The sequence below is a fragment of the Gracilinanus agilis genome, chromosome 6 (assembly GCF_016433145.1).
Source record: "Gracilinanus agilis isolate LMUSP501 chromosome 6, AgileGrace, whole genome shotgun sequence".
In the NCBI taxonomy this organism is placed as follows: Eukaryota; Metazoa; Chordata; class Mammalia; order Didelphimorphia; family Didelphidae; genus Gracilinanus; species Gracilinanus agilis.
Window position 1 is genome coordinate 19,626,030 of NC_058135.1, and position 16,541 is coordinate 19,642,570.

The 16,541-nt window shown below is 41.4% G+C and overlaps 2 protein-coding genes across 2 annotated transcripts in view; both read right to left on the minus strand.

Annotated features, from left to right (window-relative positions):
- Positions 1–895: 895 nt before the first annotated feature.
- On the minus strand, positions 896–9,180 carry STBD1 (starch binding domain 1). The gene is made up of 2 exons (XM_044680832.1): positions 8,922–9,180; positions 896–2,726 (listed from the first exon to the last, which is right to left on the minus strand). The coding sequence occupies exons 1-2, from the start codon at positions 9,178–9,180 to the stop codon at positions 1,885–1,887; spliced, it is 1,101 nt and encodes a 366-aa protein (XP_044536767.1). The 3' UTR covers positions 896–1,884.
- Positions 9,181–9,631: 451 nt separating this feature from the next.
- Positions 9,632–16,541, minus strand: part of LOC123251842 (protein FAM47E-like) — a 106,628-nt gene continuing 99,718 nt past the window's right edge. The window contains exon 8 of the mRNA XM_044681167.1: positions 9,632–9,828. Coding sequence (XP_044537102.1) covers positions 9,632–9,828 — 197 coding nt within the window. The remainder of the gene's footprint in view (positions 9,829–16,541) is intronic.

The window sequence follows — 16,541 nt, forward strand, 5'->3', positions numbered from 1 at the left end:
AGGTAAATCACTTTATTTCTACTCTTAAGAAAAAAAATCTTCTCCTACTCCCCTTTCTTCATCTATTATGCAAGGACGTCATCGTTGCCATTACTTAATGTCACAAGGTTCATGTTGGGGGTCTGATGAGATAAACTCTACCTCACTATCAAAATGGATACTTTAATGATGGTAACCTACTTGTGAAAACATGAATAAATAACCTTTAGGGAGTTCAACTTCCCAAAACTTGTTTTTGGTTGCTTTTAGGTTATTTTGAAAGTGAGCCAGATTTTTTTTCCCCTCCCCTAAATAAACTATATTTATTTCTACTTAAAGCAGGGAATATTTGAAAGTATTAAAAAAAAAAACCCACACAAAACTCTTACCTTCTGTCTTAGAATCGATGCTAGGTATTGGTCCCAAGGTAGAAGAGTGGTAAATTTAGGCAATGGGGGTCAAGTGACTTGTCCAGGATCACATGACTAGGAAGTATCTGAGGTGAAATTTGAACTCAGATCTCCTGACTCCAGGTCTGGCTCTCCATCCACTGAGCCATCTAGCTGCTTCCCTGAAATTATTTTTTTTAGTCTATTTACTTTTGCTATTTGTTATCAAAGTGTAAACAGATTGAATTTCCCTCTTAGCAGAATAAGAAAATTCTAAAATTCCAACTTCCTTCCTGTGCCTTTCTCTTTCCCCACACCAAGACACAGAGGAAAAAACAGACTATTCAAATGATATCAACTCTAATTTTTGCTTTCTGCTCTCCCACAGGAGTCCTTCCCCTCCCTCTTCCCACCTCCCCCTACCTCTAGTTTTGTAATTGGCCAGAAATTACTGGTATTTTTCTTCTTTTTCAAAAGTTATCCACATACTAAGATTGAAACACAATTATTTGGACAATAGTCAAAGATATGAAAATAGCCAGCTTTATTGTATTCTCAGTTCCAATAACTCTAAGAGCATCCCCCCCGCCCCCCAATTTCCAGGTTAGCAGTATCGTCCCAGGTCACCTACAGCGACGTACTGGGATTACAAAACCCAGGACTGCCGGCCAGACCTGTGAGGGTGGACAGAACACGTTGGGCAGGGCCTGTGGGGAAAGATGGACAGAAAAGATGTGAAATGCTCCAGGTTGGAAATGTCTTCCTTCTAGATTGGGGCGCCCAGAAAGGCATGATTTAAAGGCCTTGTTTGAATCCAAATGTGGTATCATAGCATTTCCCAATTCTTGAGGAAATGTTATGGAGGCGACTCCCACTTGCATTTCCATCTTTTTTCCGTTATTCAGGCCCCAGAGGGAGCATATTCAACCCTTGAGAAAATGAAGCAAAAAAAAAAAAATACACATTCTTCCTCCTGTCAAAACACACCAACAAACGAAAAGCAATGCTCAAAATGTTGGCTTAAGCCTATGAACTTGGGGAAGGCCAGAGCTTTTCACTATATTAATTAAATCAATCAATCATCAGGCACTGGGGCTACAAAGGAAGGCAACAATATTATTCACCTACTCGGGAAGAATCCAAAGGACGCCATCATTCTTGGCTAAACTAACAAGGAGTCGGGCGCCCTTGAAGGGAAATCCTGGTCCTCGGTGGGTTTGAGCCCTGCTGCCCACCGAGACCACTCAAGAGAACCCAACCCGTTAGCGCAATGAAGGAGGAAGAGACCAGCACAAGGTCATCCATGGATGGGACATCCCAAAGTTTGCTCGGGGCGGGGGAGCTTCTTCATATAAACGCTGTTAGAGTCTTGGGAAAGTGCACGGGCTCAGAGAGCTGCTGAGGATCATCCTGGAGTTAGTTCCTCTGTTCTCGTGGAGGAAAGCTATAGTCATCCAAAGAATTAGAGAAAAGGCACCACAGTCTTACGAGTTATTCTGAAGCTTCCCGAAACCACTCAGTGACAGCCCCACCACTTATAAACCACCACATCCTCGTGCCCAGTCTCTAGGATTCGATTACTGCATTCTTCCCAACGGACGATACTCCCGTTCTCCACGACCACAAATTTCCACTTCAATGCCGTATCCGCCGGCAAGGGGACGGACGTAGACCAGAACCAATCCTTGCCACACTGAAGCGGGATGTAGCTGTGCCAGCCGCCAAGGGTCTCGTGGTCTCCGGTTACTGCCACCAGGCTGGCATCAGACGTGGTGACATAATGGACCTGGAATTGGACACTGACTTGCTGAGACACCGGGGACACCGCTGCCACTCTCTTTGTTTTCAACGGAGCCTCTTGACCTTTGGCATCCCAGAGGGCATCTCCTCCGCAGTCTAGTTCGAGCACAGAGACACCAGAATGGGAAGGCTCAGAGGTTTTGCCCTTACCCGCATCTCTCCACACTGAATGCCTGGGCACCATTTCCCAGTCCTCATGATCGGCCAGAGCTGAGCTCTCCACCTGCAGAGCTTTCACCTGGGCTTCGGGCTCGTCCGTGGATGAGTTCTCAGAAGGGAACTTCTCTGAAGAGTGCACGGCTGGCTGGGAGGACGTCTCCTGTCCTTTTAGAAGATCTGTTGGTCGAGAAGGTTCTAGGCTTTCACTATTTAAGACTTCCGAGTGGTTCGTAGAGCGAGGAAATTCTGTCTTCAGCATCTGTGTGGAATAGACCTGCTCTCCTGGTCTCAGACAGTCAAAGTCTTGAGTAGAATTATTCTGGGGTTTCCACGTTGGACCCTCAAGGCTGCTACTCTTGGACTCAGATACCAAACATCCATTACTTTCCTGATGATGCTCTGAGAGACAAAAAAAAAATTAGACCATTGTGAGGATTAGATTATTCATTTGGGAAAGGAGAAAACACTGTAGGTATAAATGATGAACAATTGTCTGAAAGTTCTTAAGTCTAGTCAGTCTAGTAGCTTGGATGAATGAATTTATTAGATGCCATAAAGCCCAGATGAATAATAATATCATTTTTTTTAACCCTTACCTTCCATCTTAGAATCAATACTAAATGTTGGTTCCAAAGTAGAAGAGTGGTAAGGGCTAGGCAAGCAGGGTTAAGTGACTTGCCCAGGATTACACAGCTAGCTACATTTGAATGCAGGAGCTCCTGTTTCTCAATCCACTGCGTCACCTAGCTGCCCCAACTAAATATCTTGCAAAAAAAGTCAGTGGAGTGGGGCACAGGGAAGAGCTTAATAATCAAAGATTCAGTTAACTTTTCTTCAAAATCAGGGATCCTATTGAAAAAAAAAAAGCAAATAGTAATAAGGCAGTATAATATAGTGGAAAGATTTCAGAATCCGAGGATCTGCTTCTGGGGGATCTTGAACTTCCTTAGGTTCCGTTTTAATCATTTAATTTGGTCCAGTGGAGAAAAAGCTCAATCTGGAGTCAAGAAAACCTGGGTTTGGGGCACCTGGGTGGCCCACTGACTCTCAATCCACTGAGCCACCTAGCTGCCCCCCACATGCCAGTTTTTCATCTGTAAAATGAAAAGGTTGCATATAAATGGAGACGCTGAACCTTCATCCCCCATAAGTCCCTTAGTTTTCCCAAAATTCCCTTTAATCTCTCCTGCGCCTCCATGTTTGTGTGGTCACACTATTGTTTTATATTTGGCTGTAATTCCACCCTCTCTCTTAGTACCTTTTAGTTAGTCTCTTTTGTTAGTTTATTATTAATACAATATTTATAAATATAATATTTAGTATTTTGCATACTAATTCTAATCTCCACAGTTGGATTTGATTGCTTCTGACCTCCCTAGATTTGATATTTCTTCGTGGACAACAAGATCTATGATTGAAAATAAATTATTTAAGGGATTAGTGGTATCGTGCTCTCAGCATCCAATATTATCAGTTCCTAGACAGAAGAGTGGTAAGGGCTAGGCAACGAGGGTGAAATGACTTGCCTAGGATCACACAACTGGAAAGCACCTGAGACCAGATTTGAACCCAAGACTTCTTATCTTCAGGCCTGGTTCTCAATCCTAGCACTTAGCACAGTGCCTGGCACACAGTAGGGGCTTAGCAAAAACTAGCTGACTGAGAACAAAGCTAGAACCCTAACCTTCAACTTAAAGCTGTAAATCGGCCTCAGTGGGGAAGAAGGCGAGGAGGGCAGAGCTTTATGGGCAGAGGTCACTGATTTCAGGGCTGAGGACCCATTAGCCCAGCAGTCAAACAGCGTTTGATGTTGTCCAGTCTGTGGGGCAAAGGACAGCAAACAAGACCAGAGTTTGCAAATACTGGTCATTTCTGCTAACCAGAGGCTGAAACATAGATGACCCCAAATAAAAAACAAGTTGCAAGTCATACTTTGTTGCTCCACAGGCAGTCAGAATAACAGTTAGAGATCAAGGTCAGGGAAGGACTGGATTGCCTGCTTTTAATGAAATTATTTGAAATTGAGTAAGGACTTCAAAATGAGGATCTTCCTCATCAGTCATGTTTGCAATAATCAGTGCATTTTGTCATGTGGGGGAAAAAAGCATCTTCTCGAAGGCAGCCTCCTTCTCTGCACGGCCGCTTTGGTAGCCCTAAAAACTCCCCCATGTTTTTCTAAGACTCAAAAATCATGTATTGCTATTGTTTTGGTTTTTTTTCCTCTTGGGGATAAGAAACCGGTATGAATACACATAACTAGGGAGGTTCCAACTTTCAACCTTGATGAAATCTGAGGACAAGGAAAGAAAGGGAAAAGTCATGATTCTAACAAAATAAGTTTCCAAAAATATTATGGTGACTTAAAAAAAATTATTTGGGGCAGCTAGGTGGCTGAGGGGATAGAGAGCTAGGCCTAAAGACAGGAGGTCAAAATTTGGCCTCAGCTCTGTGACCTGGGACAAATCACTTAACCCCCACCTTGAACAGTCCTTGCCACTCTTCTGCCTTGGAACCAGGACTTAGTATTGATTCTAAGATGGAAGATGGGGGTTAAAAATTATTATTAATTTTTAAAAACATTTAAAAAATGTTTTGAGTTCCAAATTCTCTCCCCCATCCTGAACTGAGAAGGTAAGCAGTATGATTTAAGATGATGTTCTAATTTAATTTTTTTAAACCCTCACCTTCCGTCTTGGAGTCAATACTGTGTATTGGCTCATAGGTGGAAGAGTGGTAAGAGTAGGCAATGGGGGTCAAGTGACTTGCCCAGGGTCACACAGCTGGGAAGTGTCTGAGGCCAGACTTGAACCTAGATTGGGAAGGTGATAGGGTGGGAGAGAATAAAGGCAGTAGCTCTATCTATGCTCAAGCTAGCTCTAACCAATGGTTTCAAGAGTCCATAGTTAGGTTTTTCCTTGTGAGTATTCAGAAATCAACCATCCTACAAATCAGGGCTTGATTGTCTAGACTGAAAGTGCTTAAAATGCAAATTAAATTTAGAAGAGCACATACTCACCTCCCTTCCCTCTTCTTCCCCCTCCCCACATAGCCCACCCCTCCATCACTCTATCTGCTTGAGATCTCCAGTACAGTAGAAGACAGCAAATCAAATCATCAGACTAGAGGCCAGCATCATGCCTATAGTACTTGATCACATTCTGACTATAGTACTTTATCCAATTTAATTTAAACCTCTGGACACACCTGAATAAAGATATGTGATTTCACAAGCCTGAGGGACATATAAGAAGGAAGTTAGGACTGGAGCACAAGAAAGACATTAGGACTGGAAATCTATATTTGGGATACTTTTTCATAAAAATACTTGAACTTGGGAAATTGATGAAGCCCCAAGAGTGCAGGGAGGGAGAGAGAGAGAGAGAGAGAGAAGAGAAAAGGTTCCCCGGCAGTCCCTGACCAATGGGAACAAGGCAAGAGAAGGAGCAGAGGCAGATGGAAGAGCTAGGAGAGAGCAGTATCTTGGAAATCAAGATGGAAGTGTCCAGGAGAATGGCAAACATTCCAGAGATGGGAGCTGAGAAAATGTTGTTGAGTTAACAGTCTGGAGGTAATTGTTGGATGCATGTAAAAACCCAGTAGAATTGCTCGTTGGCTACGGGAGGGAGGAGGGGAGAGAAAGAACATGAATCATGTAACCATGGAAAACTATTCTAAATTAATTTAAAAAATAAAGATGTAAAAAAGAGATCATTGCTAACTTTGGCGTTTCTGTAGAATGAGTTAGAAAGGCAGGTTGTAAAAGGAATTGACAAGGGAGCTGGTAATAAAGCAGACACAGAAAATGTAAATGATTGTTTGATGGCGTTTAGAAGTAAGAGGCTAGAAAGAAACAAACATAGTAAAGGGTCTGGGATAGGATAGAACTGAGCGTGTTTACGGGAGACTATCCTACTCTTTTTGAAGCTAAAGGCCAAGGTAGTAGATTGTGTTAGTTGACTTTCAAGTCCTATCTCTGTCACATCTAACTTCTCCATGCCCTAGGCAATTCTCCAAGACTGTCAATTGCTGAACAGTTGTCAATTTGTATTGGGCAGAGGGAGTGTGCCTGTACCAATGAAATTAAAGGTTCAGTTAAAAAAATCCACATAGGAACAGAAGCATTTAAATTAACAGAGCAGATCAAAGAGCTATAAAAGACTGCCTGCTCTTTGATCCAGCCATACCATTGTTGGGTTTGTACCCCAAAGAGATCATAGATAAACAGACTTGTACAAAAATATTTATAGCCGCTCTTTGTGGTGGCAAAAAACTGGAGGGCGAGGTTATGCCCTTCAATTGGGGAATGGCTGAAAAAATTGTGGTATCTGATGGTGATGGAATACTATTGTGCTCAAAGGAATAATAAACTGGAGGAATTCCATGTGAACTGGAAAGACCTCCAGGAACTGATGCAAAGTGAAAGGAGCAGAGTCAGAAGAACATTGTACACAGAGATCGATACACTGTGGTAAAATAGAATGTAATGGACTTCTGTACTAGCAGCAATGCAATGACCCAAGACAATTCTGAGGGATTTATGGAAAAGAACGCTACCCACATTCAGAGGAAGAACTGCAGGAGTGGAAACACAGAAGAAAAACCACTGCTTGAACACATGGGCTGAGGCAGACATGATTGGGGATGTAGACTAGAAACAACCACACCAAAAATATCAACAGTTTGGAAATAGGTTTTGATCGATGACATATGTTAAAACCAGTGGAAATGCCCTTCAGCTATGGGGAGGGGGGTGGAGGTTGGGGGTGAAGGGGAAAGTAAGAACATGAATCATGTAACCATGGATAACTTTTCTAAAAGATAAAAAATTATTAAAGAAAAAAATAAAGTAATAGAGCAGAAAGCCCCATAGTCACACACACTACAGATAAGCCCCCTGGCAGTTCCTAGGTCCCAGCATCCTGCTTTCAGAATAAAAAGGTATATTTGATCGTCAAGATGGAACTCAAAAGTGATTCATCCACCAAAAAGATAGTCACCCCAAGATTTGCAATAGAAGGCATTTCAAAAAAAAATTTTTTTTATCTAACTTCCACAGTTTAGAGATTAAGATAGAGCCATCCAGAAAGTAGAAGCGACATGTCTGTGGACATAAGATTTGTAGGTGATAGATAGGATGAGTTTCAAACCTCTGTATCCTAACCACAATCTCTTTGTTTCCTGCCTCCACCCTCATATCCCCTCCAACAAAACTGCCAGTTGGCTTTTTCCAGCTCACTTGGGCTATCAAAGAGCAGTGATGCTTTTGAGTCTCAAGGTTTAAAAAAATTATCAAGGATTGTTTAACACTCTTAAAATTGAGGAACCCCAAAAGTTTAAATGATGTGGGTTAAAGCAAATGACCAATGTTTACAGTATTAGGAATTAAAACTGATATGTAAAATATTTATTAATTTTAAAGAATAAGCCCATTATAGAAATGGCATTTTATATTAACAAATTTTTAAATAAAAGACTATTTTCCTATAAATTTAGAGAAAAATGGTAATGTTTTACATAATACTTGCAAAACTCTGACTTAATAGAATACAGTTGGCTTCTCATATCTGCCTCTGCATGATATCCAGTTTTGACTGAAGTGTAGGAAAAAATTCCAGGCCACACAGATATATCGTTGGAAAAAGGGAGATTCTAATAGGTAAGTAACATCTTAGTATTATTATAAAAATCATTTGGACTTCAAGAATGCCTTGAAAGGGTTTCCAGATCTCTAGGGATTTGAGGAACACAATTTCAGAATAAGGAAAGAACAGATGTTTGTTGAAATGAACTAAGAAGTCTGAGCTAACTGCCACAGGGCCCATTAGGGGAGTGCCGGAAAAATTCTAGAGCGGGGAGGTCCAAGAGCTCTCCAGGATGGAGACAGGCTTTCACTGCCACTCATCTCCCTCCCAAATTTAGCTTGGATGATTTTGCCCTCTCCCCCACCCCGCAGTTGTTATAGCTAGTTGTCACACTTCGAGAAGAGATGGAAACCTTCCGACTGTGCTTTGGGGTTTCTGGCTTTTCTGCGTGTGTGTGTGTGTGAACTGCTGCGGGGAGGGGAGAAGAGCCCGTGAAGTGGACCTTGCACTGCCTGAGTTGGGCCAGTCAGAGTCCACAGTCAGGAGAAGGGGAGATTCCGACCCCCATTCCCTCCACATAGCACCCAGAAAGAACACAAAGAAGGGGGAAACTAGAAGCGAGCCGGGTGGGGACTTGTAGTCCAGCCCCCTCGCCCATGAATAAAGTGAGACCTGGGGGCATGAAGTGACTTGCCTCAAGTCACAGATATTTTAAGGGTCACTGCCAATGTTGGATCCCAGCGTCTGCGGCCAGTCAGGAATAAGGGTTGGGCTGGGAGGAAGCGGATTATTGATTAGCCCTCAGATGGTCCGTCAACCGTCAATCCACAAACTAGGTACCCCCCCCCCAAAACAGAGAGACTGAGGGGACCCACGTGGGCCACCTACAGGTAAAGCCGAGTCCACACCGTGCACCCCCTTTTCCACCCCCACCCCTCAGCTCCCTTTAGAGTCCTTCACGATATGTCAAACATCCAAAGAAGGGATAAAGCGGCCACGGGAGGGCACGTACCTCCGGCTGTTTTCTGGACGTTCCAGTCGTCTCTCTGCTCCCTGAGTTGGACCACTTGCTTGGGTTTGGGGTCAAGGGGGTCCCCGCTATTCCCTCCTCCGTCCCCTCCCGGGGCTGCTGGAGCTGCATCTGCAGGCAACAACTCTCGCTCTTCCCCGGGGCCCGCATCCTGGTCCCCAGAATCCCCTCGCAGCAGCCAAATGAAGAACGCCCCGGCCAGACCTCCCCCGACCAGTAGGGCGGACCAGACAGCGCCCATGACTGCGGTCCACCGGCTAATAGCGCCTGGGGATGCCCGGTGGCCGCGAGCCCAGGGAGGGGACTGCGGGGATCAGGAACCCGGGGGAGAGAGCGAGCGCCGCAAGGCTCCTGCTTTCTGGGCGTCCCCACCCAAACTGGCCCTTCCCTTCTCTTCCTACTCCCCGCCCCAGCAGGAGCTCAACTTTCCCGCCCCATGACCACCCTCTCCAGGCCGCAGTCCCAGGAGCTCACCACTGGAGGGGGAGGAGGATGGGGAAGAGGATGACAGTGGCAAGGGCAGTGGAGACCTAAGGATTAGGGCAAGGGAAAGGGACTACTAGGAGGAACGAGATGGGGAGGAGAACTAGTCCCGCAGCCAAGCTGGGACCCTCCCCAGCAGGACGGTTAAATTGTTTCACAAATAGCCAAATAGCCAGATCTGGGGAGGTGGGCAAGTGGGAACATCTGGGTCAGAACATCCGGCTCCAGGTGCAAGTAGTTTTGTAGTTGCTGCCGTTGTTTTTAACTGGTTTGGACCAGCTCCATAGCCCTTCACTGTTCCGAGCTCTGGGCTGGAGCAAGGTCAGTTCAGAGTCGCTGCATTCAACGCCATCTAGCAGGACAATCAGTTGCAGTTCTATTACGCTGGCCAGTACCCTATCGAGAGCTGAAATCCAGGGGTCGCGTCTGCTTCTCTAAGGGCCAAGCAGCCAATCCTCCAGGCAGTGACCGAGTGGCTAGAGTACTCATTTGAAAGGGGATGAATGAAAGAAGAGCAAATAAACTCCTACGAGGCCACTTTGGACTTAAACTCTCTGACACTCAGTTTCTTCATCTGTAAAATGAGACAATTTGAAGGTTTGATTATAGTTGATTCATCTGGTTCCTTCTAATCTCTCAGCCATTGACTAGGAGAGGGGGTTACCTCCAGTTTAGCCTAATCTTATTTGTATATAGTTGGTTACGTGTTGTGTTTCTCCCATTAGATTATGAGTTCCCTGAGGACAGTCTCTAATTAAAAAAAAAAAAAAAAAAACAACAAACCTTTCTTTGTACTCTTCGCCAACCCCCCAGCAAGTTACGCCCACGTACCCGTGGGTAATCATGGGTAAAAAATAAATACTTGTTGACTTTATTGAGAACATCCACTCTTTATCCTGCATATAGCTTACTTTTACATAGTTTTTTGTTGTCTCTCCCATTCAGTATTCTCATGTTAACTTAGTACAAAGCCCAGCACACAAAAGGACTTGAGAGGTGAACATCAGAGAAAAATCTACAAATGCACAAGCTCCTGGCATAAAATAGTAAAAAAAAGAGGAATCAAAGGACCATCTAGTGATAGGTGAATAGGACTTGTTTCTCCTAAACAAGAAACCTCACTGATTTCACTATGTCATAACATTTTTAAAGGGTGGAGAGTCTGCCCAAGGTTTATTTATTTTATTTTTTTGGAGAACACATATATTATTTTTAATATTTTTCCCAGAACACATGTACATTCAATTTTAATAATCATTTTCCGACATTCTGCCATCCATGTTCTCTCCCTCCAGGCTTCCCTCCTCTCTGGTACTAAGCAATATATGTTATACATATGCAATATTTCCATGTTTACTATATTGTGAAAGAAGACACATGTCATTTATAGGAGGAAAAAACCCATGAAGGAAATAAAATGGCATGCTTCGATTCGGAACTCCATCAGTTCTTCCTTTGGTGATTGACAGTGTTTCTCATCATGAGTCTCTAGGAGTTGTCTTAGACCAAGTTTTTGAGTTCGAATGCCTAGAGGGCAGACTCAAGCTGTGAGGGCCCTCTTCCCCCATTACCTAAGGAGAGAACTGAGGGAGGAAGTGCTTGCTTTGGACAGCTGGACAGAGAGGCAGGGCATGCAAAAAATGTCCTCAGGGGTTGGGAAGATGAGGAATGGGGGGGGGGGGGCAGCTTCACCAACGCTGTCTTATATGCTTGAACTGTTGAAACATTCAGAGCTGATCATCAAATTTTATTGCTGTTACTGTGTGTGATCTTCTTCTGGGCCTGCTCACTTCACTTTGTATCACTTCATTTTATAAGTCTTTTTATTAAAAAGGGTTTGGGTTTTTTTGAGTTTTATTTTTTATTTTTTTAAATTTTTATTTTGAATATTTTCCTATAGTTACATATTTCATGTTCTTTCCCCTGCCCCCCCAACTCCCCTTAGCCGATGCACAATTCCCCTGGCTTTTACATGTATCACTGATCAAGACCTAATTCCATATTATTGATAGTTGGACTAGAGTTATCGTTTAGTGTCTACATCCTTTCTAGGGTTTTTTGGTGATTATCCTGTTAGTTATTTCTCATGGCACAATAATATTCCAATACAATCACATACTACAACTTGCTCGGTCATTCCCCATTTGATGAACATTCCTTCAGTTTTCAGTTCTTTGCCACCACAAAAAGAGCTGCTACGAACATTTCCCCTATCTTTGATCTGTTTGGAATATAGACCTAGTAGAGGTATTGCTGAGTCAAAGGGTATGCACAATTTTATGGTCCTTTGGGGAACGTTCTTTTTTGCTGTTGTTAGTTATGTCCAGCTTTTTGTAATTTCACTTGGGGTTTTCTTGGCAAAGATGGTTTGCCAAAAAATGGTTTGCCATTTCCTTCTCCAGGTCATTTTACAGTTGTGGAAACTGAGACTAATAGGGTTAAGCAATTTGCTCAGGGTTGTCCAGTGTCCTTTTCAATCTCTGGGTCTCAATTTCCTCATCTGTAAGATGATGGGGATTCAACTAGATGGCCCTTCGACTCCTAAATTTATAATTGCTACTCCACCCCAAAGAATGTAAGCTCCCTAAGGACTTGTTAAGGGATTGTAATTTAATTATTTTTTTGTTCCCCAGTCTCTAACACATCGCCTAACATCCTGACAAATGGTTTAAATTGAACTGAATTATGGTGTGCTTTTTAGGGGGTAAACTTAATAGATGTCAGTATTGCTGAGTCATCTGTATTGGTAAGTCTATAGCTCATTTCCTTCTTGTAATCCTCAAAAAACTATGTTTATGGCAAACAAATTTCATACTTTGTCTTCCCTTTCTTCTTCCCAAGAGTCCAAAGTTAAAACACAAGACCATTAGAATCAGACCATCTGATTTCCATGGTGAAGACTGCGGGCATGGCAAAGTCTGACAAAGGGATTGCTTAAAAAATTAATAATGCTAAAAAAAAAAGTCAAATGTGAAGATCCCCATGTCGATCCCAATACATCTAACTATGTAATAACTCCTTTCCTCTACAGTATAGAAGAACTTTGTTTAGAAACATGTCTGACATGAGAACTGATTTTTGCAATAGCATATATATGGTGGGATCATTCTGGACTTGGAGACTAAAGACCTGGGTTTTAATTCTGTTCCTAATACCTATTCCTTCTGCATCCCTGGACAAGTCATATAACTTCTGTTTCTTCATCTGTAAAATGAAGGTCTTGGACTATATGGCTTTTAAGGTTGATGAGCCTAACTCTTTGAGCTATGAAGATAGTCACTAATTCTTCCACCATTGGATCAAAAATTGGATGGAGAGCTGGAATGAGACTTAGAAGTCATTGAGTCCAACTAGCATCATGCCTGAGCCAACTCATATTAGTTTGGGAGCCAATTGTTGAATTTTTATTGTGAGTATTACATCTTGGAAATCAGCCAACATTACATCTCAAGGCTAGGCTTATTGTCTTGTTGATTGTATGGATATGGACTTAAGGAGGTGATGAAGAAAATGTTAATAATGTAAATGAGACTTAGAAATGTGCCCTGCTCACAATTTTCTTCCTGGAGAGTTGGTCAATAAACATTTTCTAGCACATCCTTGAGTCCAACCTTGTCATTTTTACAGCTGAGAAAACTGAGTCTGGGAGGTTGGGTGACTTATTGCATATGAAGCAGAGAGTGAAATGCCAGGAGTCCATCCCAATAATGAGTCTGTGACCAGTAATGCAAAATATAAAGGGACTTTATTGTCTAGCTTAAGACTAGGGACTCACACCTACAAGTCAAGGTGGACCATGAACTGTGCAGGAGCTGAATATTTAAGGGTGAGCAGGCAGCTGGGAGGGGGGCAGAATCTTGGGGGACAGGATATCTACAAGGTTGAAATTCCTGCAGATAGTCTGTAGATAGATATCTACTTCCTGTAGATAAGGAGGATGTCTGCAAGGTAAGAGTTCCTGTAGATATGTTTTATCATGCAAGGGTTAGGATCTGGAGACCAAAGGTCTGCAGGTTTGAAATTCCTGGGGACAAGCCTGTTTCACTATAATGTTGTTATACAGGTGTCTGGATTTTTAATTCTGACTCTTTCTAGGTTCCACAGCAGGAGTTGAACCCAGATCCTCTGAGTCCAGAACTCTTCATTCTAAATCCCAAGAGGGTATTGAAAAGTGAAATGATTATCAGAAAAATATCTAAAGGGAAAGTGTCAGATGAATATTGAATATCAGTAGATGAACTCCTATTTTAAAGGGAGTATAACTTAAGTCAGTGATGGGTAACCTTTTGAGCTTGGTGTGTCAAAATTCTCCAAAAAACTGAGCATAACTCGGGTGGTGTGTCACTTCGAGAAAAAAAACATAATTTTGCAATATTTATAGTTTAAATAACAAAAATGTATAATTGTAATATATAACTATATTGAATAAACCAAAAACTAATTATTTAACTTACCTGCTCAGTGACTTCTTTGTTCATCTGTCAGTTGGTTTCTTTTGTGGGTATTGATATTATTTAACTTGTGTGGGGTGCAGTGAACTAAGATAAGTGAGGGAGAGGGGGAATTCTTTAACCTGCCTATTAGTGACTTTTTTGTTGCTGAATTTCATTGGCTAATGAAAATTCAGTTAGCCGCTAAATCTTCAATTGAAGGTTGGTATTTTGTACATTTCAAGCCCAAGCAAACGCTACTAACTTCATCTGTCAATCTGTTTCTTTTGTTGGTTTTGATATTATTTAACACTGAGAATAACGTCTCACAAAAGTACGTAGAGAGAAAAATTGTAAGTAAAGCCATTGCTATATTTTTCAGGATACTAAAAGTCTCTGGTAATTGGTTCCAGGCACTCCAAATTTCCTATTCGTAGTGGGACTCCTCTTGATTCTCCAAGCAGCACCTTTCCAGCTTCTCAAGCTTTGACCTCAAGTTGACAAACACCTAAACCCAGATGCTGTCTTGAAATTCTGTAAATCGCATCTCTGGCTGCAGACATTATTCCTAATCTGATGAATACAATGAGTAGGACACAATACAATGAAACTTCAAAAGAGTTGCCTTAGAAACAGACTGACAGATGAGCATTTCCTTTCCTTTGGCCCCCTCTTTAAAAAGTTTGCATATCACTGGTCTAGGGTGATTTTAGATGAAGTTTCTAACTCTTGTTGCAGAACTTCATTGGATATATATATATACATGTATATACATGTATATATATATATCCAATGAAGTATATATATATATATGTATATATATATATAAATGCTGATGATTTATGTAGATTTATTTTGTATCCTGTAACTTTGCTAAAGTTATTCATTATTTCAACTAGTTTTTTAGTTGATGTTCTAGGATTCTCTAAGTATACCATCATATCATCTGCAAAGAGTGATAATTTAGTTTCCTTATTGCCTACTTTAATTCTCTGATTTCTTTTTCTTCTCTAATTGTTAAAGTTAGCATTTCTAGTACAGTATTAAATAATAGTGGTGATAATGGGCATCCTTGCTTCAGTCCTCATCTCCTTGGGCAGGCTTCTAACTTATCCCCATTGCATGTGATACTTGCTGTGGTTTTAAATAAATGCTACTTATTTTAAGGAAAGGTTCTTTTATTCCTGTGCTTTCTAGTGTTTTCAGTAGTAATAAGTGTTGTATTTTGTCAAAGACTTTTTTCTGCATCTATTAAGACAATCATGTGATTTTTGTTAGTTTGTTTATTGATGGTCAGTTATACTGATGGTTTTCCTAAACGTTAAACCAGCCTTGTATTCCTAGTATAGATCCCATCTGGTCATAATGAATAATCCTTGTGATATATTGCTGTAGTCTTCTTGTTAGTGTTTTATTTAAGATTTTTGCATCAATATTCACAACTCTCTCACCTTATAAAGAAACAGGGATCCAAGGGGACCAGAGTTGTGATTTAAACCCAGGTCCCCTGACTTCAAAACTAACACTTTTCCTCTCACCCAGTGGGAACTTTCCCATCAGCCTTAATTATTACCAAGAAGTACTGATAATTTTTTTCCCACTTTGCTGGGGATTCTTCATTTGTGGAATATTTGACAGATTATTTCTGTAAATCCCCTTCCACCTTAAATTGTGGCCCTTAACAAATACCTCATTACCATTTCCCTCGACAATCATGCACCCAAACAGTTGTCCAGGTGGCAATTTGAAAACATCCGAGGGGAAAAGTTGGTAACAATGAAATGCTACTTTGAATTCCCTAAATTATAGTAATAAGTTGACCTTTAGATAGCTTTAAAGTTTGCAACATGTTCAGGACACATTTTTATTTAAGCTTCACATTGACCTTGAAAGATAGCTATTCTGCTGGATTCTTGTCCCATTTCAATCTGAGGCTGTGTGAGATTACAAGACTTGCCCAGGGTCACTCACTTAGGGAGTGTTCAAGATGAAATTTGAATGCAGGCCTTCCTAAGTGCTGTTCTTACCGCTTTGCCTTTAATAAACGCCATCAGTGAGGGCAGGAGGGAAACAAAAATCACAAATGGATGCTGGGTGACAGAGGGTACCATGAGCCTAGTATAGAAAATGGTACCACGACAAATGTACATTTGGATGATAATGTGACTTTCCTATTTCAACAGATTCTAGACGAGAACATTCTAATGCTATAATTTGTGTCATCTAAGATGGATTCAAGGCCATTCTTTTGTTTCTGTCAGTATTTTTTTTTAAATATATTTTTGGGAAGAATTTTCTTATAGCAAAGTACACCAAGTTGTGCAGAGAATTAGGCTGCCCACAGTCAGGCTCACCTGGAATTTTAATACTATTTACCATTGATAGGTGAGTAATACAGCAGCTTCCACTAATTAAGAGCATCAAATATTATTAATAGGTCTATTGTGTTTGGGGCTTCACTGTTTTGAAAGATTTTTTTAAAAGTTTATTTAATTATTAAGAATATTTTTCCATGGTTACAAGATTCATGTTCTTTCCCTCCTCCCACAGCCAACATGCAATTCCACTGGGTTTTACATGTGTCATTGATTAGGACCTATTTCCATTATTTTGCAAGATTTCACAGAAGGGTTTATTGATTAGTTCATTACTTATTTTTATGTTGTCAAAAAATAGGAAAGAATAACAG